This window comes from Homarus americanus, unplaced genomic scaffold (genome assembly GCF_018991925.1).
Source record: "Homarus americanus isolate GMGI-L3 unplaced genomic scaffold, GMGI_Hamer_2.0 scaffold46583, whole genome shotgun sequence".
Taxonomy (NCBI): domain Eukaryota; kingdom Metazoa; phylum Arthropoda; class Malacostraca; order Decapoda; family Nephropidae; genus Homarus; species Homarus americanus.
This window is the reverse complement of record NW_024731675.1, coordinates 650,959-664,146: the sequence shown is the minus strand read 5'-3', so window position 1 is coordinate 664,146 and position 13,188 is coordinate 650,959. Positions and strand designations below refer to the sequence as shown.

General features: G+C 37.9%; 1 protein-coding gene across 4 annotated transcripts in view; it reads left to right on the top strand.

Annotated features, from left to right (window-relative positions):
• Positions 1-10,945, top strand: part of LOC121867702 — a 74,094-nt gene extending 63,149 nt beyond the window's left edge. The window contains exons 1-5 of one of the 4 annotated variants that reach the window (XM_042367730.1): positions 881-992; positions 8,049-8,147; positions 8,389-8,520; positions 9,223-9,352; positions 9,871-10,945. In XM_042367730.1, the coding sequence (XP_042223664.1) occupies positions 8,104-8,147; positions 8,389-8,520; positions 9,223-9,352; positions 9,871-10,002 (438 nt within the window). In that variant the 5' untranslated portion in view covers positions 881-992; positions 8,049-8,103 and the 3' untranslated portion in view covers positions 10,003-10,945. Of the gene's footprint in view, positions 1-880; positions 993-8,048; positions 8,148-8,385; positions 8,521-9,222; positions 9,353-9,870 lie in introns of those variants that run through there. The other 3 variants (XM_042367728.1, XM_042367731.1, XM_042367729.1) reach the window with 3 other exon arrangements.
• The last annotated feature ends 2,243 nt before the right edge of the window (positions 10,946-13,188 follow it).

Below are 13,188 nucleotides of genomic sequence, written 5' to 3'. Positions count from 1 at the left end.
GTGTGTGTGTGTGTGTGTGTGTATATAGTGTGTGTATGTGTGTATGTGTTAGTGTGTGTGTGTATGTGTGTATGTGTTAGTGTGTATATAATAGTGTATGTTAGTGTGTGTGTGTATGTGTGTGTATGTGTTAGTGTGTGTGTGTGTATGTGTTAGTGTGTATGTGTTAGTGTGTGTGTATGTGTGCATATCCTGTTTACCCATTGACAGGTCTCAGGAAGCATAGCTTAACCTTACCAGTGTCTTTACGTAAGTTTTAAAGGTCGTTTACTTGACAAAAATTCCCGTATAATCCAAGACAAAGGGCAAAGTTTCCTTATTATTAAAACAAACACAATTGGTATTTTACATCAAGGAAATAGTAAATAAATGTCTAAATATTTCGATAAGTTTGAATGACAAGAATATCAGATATAACAAATCAACAATGTGTGTCAGAACCAGAATCAGTTTTTTAATTCCCAAGGTTTAATTTTTTTTTTTACCATATACGGAAGTTTACAGGTATACATGGGGGAAAAAAACTAAGAAGTTCCGGGCAGGTAAGGCGTTAAAATCAATAGTTCCCACCTTCTGTAACACACCCACACCCTCCCACTGTCTCAACCCCCCCTTCTACCCTCCTCTCTCTCTCTAATACTTTACCATACGTTAAGCCAAACTGGTCTTTTAGGTTGTTATAAATCAGTATGCAACTCATGTTCGACTGTCATGATGAGAGAGAGAGAGGAACAAGCTGTACAGGGTTGGGTTAAAGTGGCAACTGCGCGTGTGCAAAAGAGCGGCTCTGATTGGTTATAGTGGAGGCGGGACCGAACCTACTGGTGGGGAGGGTGATGGAGGAGCGGCGTGTCTTGAGGGAGGGACCGGCGGGGAGGAGCAGGGGTGGGGGGTGGTGCTCGGGGTGAGAGGTGCGGCCGCTCACTATTCACTGTAACATTTTCAGTTGCTGTCTAGTCGCCTTCGAGAGAGGTTGTGTTAGCAGTTCACCGGTAAATATCTCTCCCTCTCTCTCTCTCTCTATTATATACCATGAATGGGTCTTGACGTGTGCTCTAAGGAAAGATAAGAGTGACAATAGGTGAACTAGTCTTATTTCTAGTTATCTTTTGAGAGAGTTTTGTGTTTGATGATCACCCCCACCCGCCTGGCATCATTATTTTATATATACAACAATATACTTCGTCTTTAAGTATGTTGAGGAAAGAAAGGTTTAATATAGTGAATGGGCGAGTGTGTTGGTTTGGACATGAAGTGTATTAATGTTTAACGAAGGATATTTAACTTTTTTTGAAGTAAGTATAAAAGTGAAGTTGGCTTATGTTCGATTTTTTTTTTAAATGTTCGTCAGAAAGTCATAAACGGGACTGAAATTTGCGTATTTGTATAATTATGTGATTTTAAGGTATTGTCACGTGATAAAACCCTTAACAGACGAATTACATGTTAATTTAAACGGGAGGAATTTATACCCTCTTGTAGACAACTTGTATAGGTGTAGGGAAACGGAAGATGATGAAGTAAAGGTTTGTATTAAATGAACTAGGTAACAGGTGATGGGTGTGGTACCCTCGCCAGAAGTAGGGAGGGAAACAGCGAGTGGAAAGTTACCAAGCGGGGGCCCATGGCGTGACAGCCCGCGCGTGTGTGTGTGTGTGTGTGTCTGGCGCCGGCACGCCCTTAGGCTAGGAATTCAACTCTTAGGCCTAATAACATCGTCTGTTAATATATCTAATGATTTGTCTGTTTTCCCGTCTACAAAATGTCCTTAAATGTCAGTCTCGAGAGGTTTTTCAGAAGCGGTATTTGGTGGTTAGTTAGGGGGGCAGCAGTGAGACAGAATTAGCCTGAAGAAATATCCTGTTAATAATGGTAAAGGCTCGATGGTTGAGGCCCAGGGGTGAGTAATGGCCAGGCGGGGTGATAGGGTGTTATACCCTCAGCGGCAGCCTTGTGTGTGTTTGTTTGTTTGTGTGTAATTGATTCCTTGTAATAAACCAGATTTTATAACTTTAACGAACTAGGAAATGTGTTTTTTGTTTTAACTTATTTTCTGTTTTGTTTTACCTGGGTTAAAGTTACATTCGCGGCCACATAACCTTTTAAAAATGGCAATATATGTTAAAATGTTTACCAATGCAACTGAAAATTCACAGCAGAACGTTTGATATATATTTATTGTATGTAGCTGAATAACGTTGTAACCTAACCTAGATTTAACCAAGTGAGGTTTTGCAATGTTAAACCACTTTCACCACAGCATTGAAGATTAGTTTTATTTTCTTGTGTAAAGGCGATACTAAACATTTATTGAAGCATGTGTTAATCTTGTATGCTTGTACTGTGTGTCACTACGGTATATAAACGTACTTAACATACTAATTGTACACATTATGGCATTTTACGTTAGTTTAATTCTACTTGTATCGATAAAAGACAAACACGTAGTTTAAACGTTAACTAAAAAATTTTTGCTAAAAGTTGAGAAGATAACCGAGTATTCCTTCTTGTTAAATTTGTTAAGTATAAGAAATTAAATTGTTCTTGGTGCGCATTAACACTGATATAATTCGAAATTTGTAAAGAAAATTCAGCCAACAGTCTATATAATCTGTCTTAAGCGGCAGTAGTGGTACACACGTTAATAATGCTTCAGTGTGGTATGTGGGTGACAGAAACCTTACACACACACACCTGTTAGCATTCAAATGTCTAACTCTACGGGATTACGACGCCTTACCCCAGCTCTATTCCATCTCTATTCTTATATTTTGAATTTATAACTTAATTCTACAACTATTAGTATTATATTAAACTATCTAGATGTTATTAAAATATTATCGTATTGACTATATCACTATACTATATTAAGATAAGCTTTTTTCTTCATATATTCTGCGCAATATAGATTACAAACAGCTTAAAAAAATTAACTTGGGGAAATAGAATACCAAGTTACCACATTTTCTTGCGATCGATGATGGAAGGAAGGAGAGAGTGAGGGAGAGTGTGAGAGAGAGAGTGAGAGAGATACCAGCATCGATTATTTGCTCCCAGCTAAAGCTTCTCCCTCCCCCCCCACCCCCACCCCCACCCCCACCCCCACCCCCCAGTCACAAGCTAGGATGGTTCTAGAACATACAACCTCGGTACACGTTCGGAAATGTGTTTGTCATTTTATTTAATTTTTTTTTTAATCGATATCTGGATAATGAAAGCGGATGTTAGGTTTTATTAAGTTTATTATTAACTAGATATTTTTTTTTTCTGGTTTGTTGTGACGGAGAAACTCAGTTGGACTCTCTCTCTCTCTCTCTCTATCTCTATCTCTATCTCTATCTCTATCTCTCTCTCCTTGAACCTGTGATGCGAGAGTTTGTGGTTGTAATCTTATCCCACATAAACCAACGTGGTGTAATGGTTGGTCTGTGTTTGGGAATTGAGATGGCCGTATGCAGTTACCCTCCCATTCCTCTTATCAACTAGGAAATATTAGAACTTATCGTTATGAAAGCCTTTATGAGAGTTGATTTTGGTTTAGTTAAGTAATGCGTATATTAGGCTCTTATGAATATACAATATATTCTTAATGATTCCCACACGAGGTTATTAACGCCTGTAATTGGGTGATTTAAGCAACATTAGTAACATACCGAATTGATAATCTTATTACGTAGTAGTATAATGAGCTGATAACATTATAACGTAGGAACACAACGAACTGATAACCTTAGCAGTAACATAACAAGGTGACACTTCATAACGTGACGTCTGAACACTATTAGGTGATAACATTTGCACATATAAGCTTTCTATATCCGCATTCTAAGCCCCAAAGCTTATGGGGGGTGGGGGGGGGATGTATGATTCTTGTTATTGGTTATATTTAAGTTAATTTTAGTGGCTTTATCATTCCTGTGGTGCTTTCGGGTTTCAAGGTTACTTAATAGCGTTATATTATCATAGTGCGTATTAATTATTATCAACGTCTTGTGTTTTAAGTAATTCAGTTGTCAGGATCTGAAGTTATTAATTGTTTGTGAAGTAAAACAGACCATATACATGACAGTACAGGTCTACAAAAACAGAATCATTATTTAAATTTATGTAGTTAACTATTTTCAAGCCTTGGGGACGTAAATTTATTTTAATGAACATAATCTTCCACTTGCTACTTAACCAAGCTTAACGGGGTGGAAAAATGACTCGGGGGATTTGTGAAGGAGATGAGGGCATTTAAATAGCTTGGTTTAACGGGATAGTTGCACGTTTAGCCTTGAAGACATAAGATTGGTTTATCATTGAGGATGTTAAACCAAATCCTTCCTTAACATAACGGGATTGTAGACACGGTAGGATAAATGATTAGATGTGAATGTCATCCCTAATCCTAGTGCCTAATCCACAAGTCCTACCTAATCTTACCAGCCTAATGGGATTATTTAGAACTGGGAACTTTTTAATATTGGTTTAATTTCTTCATCATAAATTTTTTGGTTGTGAAAGTAAATGGTTGGTTAGACGTAAAGAATAGCAATTATTAGCCAGCCATTGTTGGTTACACGAATTACATGATTTTTCTAATTGATTTTTTTTTTGTAATCGTTTCAATGTTTGGCTTCCATTACACCATTATTTATTTTTATCTATTTTTTATATCATTTTTAGCGGTATTGTTTTAATTCGGTTTTCAATGGTTGTTTTTATTATTGTATTTAATAACCCCCCCCCTCTCCCTCCTGTCAACCACCCAATACCTTAATATATTTCAACCTAATCTAATTCTAATATAAACTAACACAAATCTCAGGTTGCATTAGAGTGTTTAGTCATCAGGTAGAATAAACTAAGCTGGGGTGTCTAATCTTCAGGTGATACGAGTGTGTGTCTGTGTACAGTATGTGTTTAGCCTGAGTTAAAGGTTTAAAACGCCCCCTTAATAACCTGTTTAGTATAATATTGTACAACAACTTAGGTTTTATTTAGGAATTGAAGGTCAGGACATGGCGGGCATTGTATTGTGTGGCATTTGTCATCATATTGGAAATGCCACAGGGTTTCTTAGAATGCCGACTGGTTCCTTTGATGCCAGTTTACATAGCCATACATAGATATACATGGTCTAAATCAGCAAGGGAAGCAGTTTAACCACTATACATAGATATACATGGTCTAAATCAGCAAGGGAAGCAGTTTAACCACTATACATAGATATACATGGTCTAAATCAACATAGGAAGCAGTTTAACCACTACACATAGATATACATGGTCTAAATCAACATGGGAAGCAGTTTAGCCACTATACATAGATATACATGGTCTAAATCAGCAAGGGAAGCAGTTTAACCACTATACATAGATATACATGGTCTAAATCAACATGGGAAGCAGTTTAACCACTACACATAGATATACATGGTCTAAATCAACATGGTGCTTGAAATAGCCACTATATATACATACATGGTCTAAATCAACAAGGGAAGCAGTTTAGACATCACTTGTATACAGATATACATGGTCTAAATCAACATGGGCTACTACTATAGATAGATATACATATCAAAATCAATATGGGAAGCAGTTTAGACACTACACATAGATATTCATGGTCTAAATCAATATGTGGGAAGCAGTTTAAATACTATACAGATATACATGGTCTAAATCAACATGGAAGCAGTTTAACCACTATACATAGATATACATGGTCTAAATCAACAAGGGCAGTTTAGCCACTATACAGATATACATGGTCTAAATCAACAAGGGAAGCAGTTTAATACTATACACAGATATACATGGTCAAAATCAATATGGGAAGCAGTTTAGGCCACTATACATAGATATACATGGTCTAAATCAACAAGGGAAGCAGTTTAACCACTACACATAGATATACATGGTCTAAATCAACATAGCTAGTTTTAGCCACTATACATAGACATGGGCCCAAATCAACATGGGGAAGCAGTTTAGCCACTCACACACATAGATATACATGGTCTAAATCAGCAAGGGAAGCAGTTTAACCACTATACATAGATATACATGGTCTAAATCAACATGGGAAGCAGTTTAACCACTACACATAGATATACATGGTCTAAATCAACATGGGAAGCAGTTTAGCCACTATACATAGATATACATGGTCTAAATCAACATGGGAAGCAGTTTAGCCACTATACATAGATATACATGGTCTAAATCAACATGGGAAGCAGTTTAGCCACTATACATAGATATACATGGTCTAAATCAACAAGGGAAGCAGTTTAGCCACTATACATAGATATACATGGTCTAAATCAACATGGGAAGCAGTTTAGCCACTATACATAGATATACATGGTCTAAATCAACAAGGGAAGCAATGAAGCCACTCACATAGATATACATGTATTCAAATCAACATGGGAAGCAGTTTAACCACTATACATAGATATACATGGTCTAAATCAACATGGGAAGCAGTTTAGCCACTATACATAGATATACATGGTCTAAATCAACAAGGGAAGCAGTTTAGACACTATACATAGATATACATGGTCTAAATCAACATGGGAAGCAGTTTAACCACTATACATAGATAAACATGGTCTAAATCAACAAGGGAAGCAGTTTAACCACTATACATAGATATACATGGTCTAAATCAACATGGGAAGCAGTTTAGCCACTATACATAGATATACATGGTCTAAATCAACAAGGGAAGCAGTTTAACCACTATACATAGATAAACATGGTCTAAATCAACATGGGAAGCAGTTTAGCCACTATACATAGATATTCATGGTCTAAATCAACATGGGAAGCAGTTTAGCCACTATACATAGATATACATGGTCTAAATCAACATGGGAAGCAGTTTAACCACTATACATAGATAAACATGGTCTAAATCAACAAGGGAAGCAGTTTAACCACTATACATAGATATTCATGGTCTAAATCAACAAGGGAAGCAGTTTAACCACTATACATAGATATACATGGTCTAAATCAACAAGGGAAGCAGTTTAGCCACTATACATAGATATAAATGGTCTAAATCAACAAGGGAAGCAGTTTAGACAGTATAATCTAGAATTTGACAATAAAAATTTGACATTTTTATTTAAAGTCTGTTAGATGTATTGATGTTATATTGTAGTACAGTATTGCATTAAGCTATTGTATATAACGTAAAACAAATAAATATGTCATTCTTTTACAAACTTGTTAATAATTTTAGACACCCTAGTTTATTTCACCTGAAGATTAGACACCCTAGCTTATTTCACCTTATATTTGACCACCCTTATGCTGACCTAATCTAACCCCAGGTAGTGCTAGGGTGTCTAATCATCAGGTAAAACAAACTAGGGTGTCTAAACTATAGGTAATCCACTCAAATCAACAGAAAAATACACTTAAACTATACTTGACATAACTAATAGAATATAATGTGTAAATAATATGTATGTAAGGGTATATGGCATTAATAATGAGTCCTCAAATGAAAGGGTGTGTGTGTGTGTGTGAGTGTGTGTGTGTGTGTGTGTGTGTGTGTGTGTGTGTGTGTTCTACCGGTATTGTTAAAGGACGTCTGATAGCCTTCACCTGCAACTTCTGGCTGTCAGGTTTTTTTCCCCATGTTAAAAGGTCAATGTGGTTTGTGGGGACCCTGTAGGTGTTGGAAGGTCGACTGTGGTATTTTTTTTTTTTTAATTTTACTATATAAAACGTTTTGCGTTGTGGGTTTTATATATTTTTTTTATTTGTTGAGAATATATGAAAGTATATACAGATATTAATGTATATAAAGTCATTTGTACTTATTAGAAATATCTTAAATTACTAGATACAAAAATACTTCATGTCAGATCACCTGGAGATTAGACTCCCAAGCTTATTTTACCTAGCACATCTAACAGAAATATAGTAGTCTCTTAAATAAGGTTTCCATATCTATCCTAATCCTCCCATTTCCCTCTCAATAAACTAAACTATTATATTTAATTAATACTAACACTAGTCATCATTTCTTCACCACAGGGTCTAGCGTGTCGAGTCGAGTCCTACCCATCCATCCAGCTGCCTGCATCTAATTATGTCTTGCGGAATGGTCCAAACTGATAACTACTTCACTTCTAGGTACGTGAGCGAGGTGATTGTGTTGTAACGAGACAGGTAATATAGTATTGGAAGTTGTCTATATACATGTTGAACTGTATACCTGCATTGTCTATACACATGCTAAATTAATAATCACTTTTAAGAGGATTTTATTTATGAATTACAATACTGTATATATCTATTGGGTATTTATTATCAAGAGATGTCAACACACACACACATGCAATACAGTATTCTAAAGATGTCCCCCCCACAGTAGTTGGGTGTCTAGGAGCGAAAGTAACGAGTCCTTGTCACGACTTGACCTGATGAATCACGAGTATCCTGCCCAAGTTGCCGAGCCCATGATGACTCTTGAAGACCTGCGCTCTCAGTTCAATTCCTGCTACACGTAAGATTGCTTATTTTTTACCATTATTGACTTGACCTAACCTAATGTAAGCTAGCTGAACCTAACCTAACCTAACCAAACCTAACCTGACCTATTGCTGCTAAAAGTAAGAATTTATGCTGTTATTGATCTGACTTAACCCAGTTTTTGTTTATAAACTGTATTATATCAAGGTTAAGTTAAGTTAGGTTAAGTTTTTATCATAACCTGGTATTGAGTTAGACCATTTCATAAAGGAGGTCATGTGAAGATTAGCCACCCCTGATTAATCGACCTCTTGATTAAATCCCTGATTACATGTACTTACCTAACCTAACCCTCCCTCCCCCCCCTCTCTCCTTCCTTCCCTCTCCTTCCATCCTCCTCCTTCCTTCCTCCCCTCCTTCCCACCCTCTCCTTCCTCCTTCCTTCCTCCTTCCATCCCTCCCCCCCCCTCCCTCCTTTTTCTCCCTCCAGTTCAGCATCAAGGTTTTGGATCCTCAGGTGAAATAAGCTTGGATTCTAAGCTTCTAGTCTTAATAACATACAAAGATAATGATTGTAATAATAAGCTTGACGAATGATTTTGACAATAGCTAATTCTCCTAAAAAATAATAGTAATAAAGTCTTTTGTGATTGATGTTAACAATAGAAATTAATAGATCCCATAATACGAACTTTTTACGAGTGAAGTAACAATAGAATAATTTATTTGTTTACAGTTGCGGAGTTAGTTGGAGCGATAACCACGTTTCTCTTGACTGCCGGGAGTGTGGGGGTTATTCCTTAGAGCGACCTTGTCCTCTCTGTGATGGCAAGTGTCACACGCTCTGGCGAAGGGATATTTCAATGGTGAGTTACCCGGTGCGGTTCTTTGGCACGATGTTTTGTAATGTTTGTTAATTCGGCTGATGTACGTTCGTTCCAAATTGTATCCTTGCGATTTTTTGAGACAATATGACTCGGCAGATGAAGGATTTTGAGTTACCGAGACAACAGGAGTCGAGGTTTTTATTTTGGAATTCATTGGAACTTAATGTAGAGATACTTGTTGGAACGAGTGTACAGGAAGCTCTGTTAAATGTTCATATTATAGGAACTTATAAAACTTAAGTTCAAATTGAGTATTTATTCATCTTTCAGTTAAACTTCATTTAGTATATTAATTTTAGTCTTTATTTAGTATTATAAACATTTTATTATGATTTATTAACACTCTTGTGTATGGAGTCTCTCTGAGCCGAGTAGAATCATCTCACAGCACCAGATAAAACATTAAAAGTGACGTCCCCGTAGTGAAGGGGTTAAATAACTTGTACTGTATGTGGAAGTGAATGTTTCCTGTTAATGTGGTTCATGTTTACTTCCAGTCACATAGTGTGGGCAAAGCACATTGGGAAGGAGAATGTGGACTGTCTAGCGAAGAGCGACCAGCCGTGCCCTCCTTCCTTGCCGAGGATGTTTTGGTACAAGGACTTGAGGATCTCTCCACTTCCTCATGAGTCCTTGGCCACAGAGGTTCCTCCAATAGAATCTCTATAGGGACGACACTACTATAACAGCCCGGCAGGTCAGGTACAATATTACCTGCTGCATTACTTGCCTGTATGTTTAGATACATGATAATGATAATCCTGCCATCTTGTTTCAGTTTTTTGTCAGTGTAATTTATTAATCATTGATCCCTGATGATAACTGAAGTGTTTTGTTCTCAATGTCTGCTGAGTTTTGGTATATTCAGTATGAAGATTGCAGGAAGTCTCGTCAAGTGGAAATTGATCGCTCTATTATCGGTTGCAATAGTAGCTTGTTTTTAAGAGGCGTAAACCAGTTAATTTTGTCATGAGGCGTCACTGTCAGAGCTGATAGGAACATTAATTTGAACTACAACACAAAGGATGTATTAGTATTAGGAGAAGAATATAGCCTCTGTGTGTGTGTAGTGGACTATCATTGTCATGTTTCTAGGGGTTTCCTGTTCCCAGTCGGTGCAATGTTGTGTTGCCAGACCTCGCAAAAGTGTCAGGAGAAACTACCAATGGTGTTGTATGAGTTGCAGCAAAGCTCAAGTGCGTTAAACAGGTGCAGCGGTGTTAGAAATATATTATGAGACCATCTGAATTAACTCAAAACCACAACATGGATTACAAACTTCACACACAAGATGAAGTATTTAAAAACTCTTGAATTTGTGATATATTCTTGTGATATTAGCCAGTACAAAAGTTCAAGAATTTTTTTTTTTAATGAAGTGATATATAATAATGACCAGTCTGTTTGAGGACAGCGGTTGTTGAAGGTGATGTCTCCCTGTTGAGTGGCTGAGGTTGGAAACGAGGCACTGGTCTTGAGTGCCACAGGATGTTAATGCCCTGTTGTATTTTCATTTCTTGGTGGTAAGGATAGTGTCATGCCCTGTACAGTGAGTTACCTCCTTACTGTGTGGTGGTAAGGATAGTGTCATGCCCTGTACAGTGAGTTACCTCCTTACTGTGTGGTGGTAAGGATAGTGTCATGCCCTGTACAGTAAGTTACCTCCTTACTGTGTGGTGGTAAGGATAGTGTCATGCCCTGTACAGTAAGTTACCTCCTTACTGTGTGGTGGTAAGGATAGTGTCATGCCCTGTACAGTAAGTTACCTCCTTACTGTGTGGTGGTAAGGATAGTGTCATGCCCTGTACAGTGAGTTACCTCCTTACTGTGTGGTGGTAAGGATAGTGTCATGCCCTGTACAGTGAGTTACCTCCTTACTGTGTGGTGGTAAGGATAGTGTCATGCCCTGTACAGTGAGTTACCTCCTTACTGTGTGGTGGTAAGGATAGTGCCATGCCATGTACAGTGAGTTACCTCCTTACTGTGTGGTGGTAAGGATAGTGTCATGCCCTGTACAGTCAGTTACCTCCTTACTGTGTGGTGGTGGTAGTAAGGATAGTGTGTACCCTGTGCAGTGAGTTACCTCCTTACTGTACAGTGAGTTACTGCTGTGTGGTGGTAGAATGATGTCATGCCCTGTACAGTGAGTTACCTCCTTACTGTGTGGTGGTAGAGATAGTGTCATGCCTGTGCAGTGAGGTTACTCCTTACTGTAGTGGTAGAGATAGTGTCATGCCTGCTTTGATGGTGCCTCTCACTGCTGTGTGAGGATAGTGTCATGCCCTGTGTGATGAGTTACCTCCTTACTGTGTGTGGTGGTAGGGAATAATTAATGTGCCCTCCTTACTGTGTGGTGGTGGGGCAAAAAATTATTAGCACTTTGATGAGTTACCTCCTTACATGTGGTGGTGGGGATAGTGTCATGCCCTGTACAGTGAGTTACCTCCTGCTGTGTGAGTAGTAGAGACCAGTGTCATGCCTGTACAGTGAGTTTACCTCCTTACTGTGTGGTGGTAAGGATAGTGTCATGCCCTGTACAGTAAGTTACCTCCTTACTGTGTGGTGGTAAGGATAGTGTCATGCCCTGTACAGTAAGTTACCTCCTTACTGTGTGGTGGTAAGGATAGTGTCATGCCCTGTACAGTGAGTTACCTCCTTACTGTGTGGTGGTAAGGATAGTGTCATGCCCTGTACAGTGAGTTACCTCCTTACTGTGTGGTGGTAAGGATAGTGTCATGCCCTGTACAGTGAGTTACCTCCTTACTGTGTGGTGGTAAGGATAGTGTCATGCCCTGTACAGTAAGTTACCTCCTTACTGTGTGGTGGTAAGGATAGTGTCATGCCCTGTACAGTGAGCTACCTCCTTACTGTATGGTGGTATGGTGTGTGATGACAGTAATGATCACGTCAGCATGACATCTAGTAAATACTGTCCAGGATGCAAAAAAAATGCTGCACCTGTTTGATAGGAATTTCTATTATGTATCCAAACCTGACCTGAAGAAGGAACAGTTTCTTTCTAGCCCATAAGACAAAAAACCTGTATTAATTATGAAGTAAATGTAAGAATTGAACACAAAATTGTTTATCTTTTAATTCCATGTGACAACTTTTATGTATGGTTTTTTTTTTTACAAAGAGGTAATCTGCTTTTATTATATGACTTATTAAAACTCTATGGGCTAGTTGGTTAACATAGCAAACCAGTGGCTGTTACATAGTTAGTTAAAACAGACTATTTTAGATGTATATTTTAAATTTGACTTACCAGTAGGTACGTATCTGCTTTCTGGAAAAATTTGTGAACTTTTTGTTTTATATTCACTACAGTGTCTAAACCAGAGACCTCTTTTGATGTTGTCAGTAATTCTCTCTCTCTCTCTCTCTCTCTCTCTCTTTTTTTTTTCTCCTTTACTGTTGCTGTTTTAAATAGATCATTTTAAAATTTCGCTCACGTCTAAAGCTTAAGTCGCGCGTAATACCGTATTAAAAGTTCCGTTCTTAACAATTACCACAAAGATAAATTTACCGCACTAGTTCGCTGTAGGGTAACGTGCACCATTCAGAATCTTAGTCAGATTTTTAGCATAATGTACAGTGCTTTGACTTTTGTAATGGTATTTGGAGCCGTGTTATTTGCAGTTATAAATGTACGGGCCTTAGTAGCTTCTGTCTATATAACGTGGTCGGTAATCTATGCCAAGTGTCCAGCTATCGAGAAAAACTATCTATCACTCTTTAAAGACGTGTTGTTGCCTGCATGTGAGGACGATACATTAACCTCGTCCTCTTCGCATATATTATCGGGATCTTTA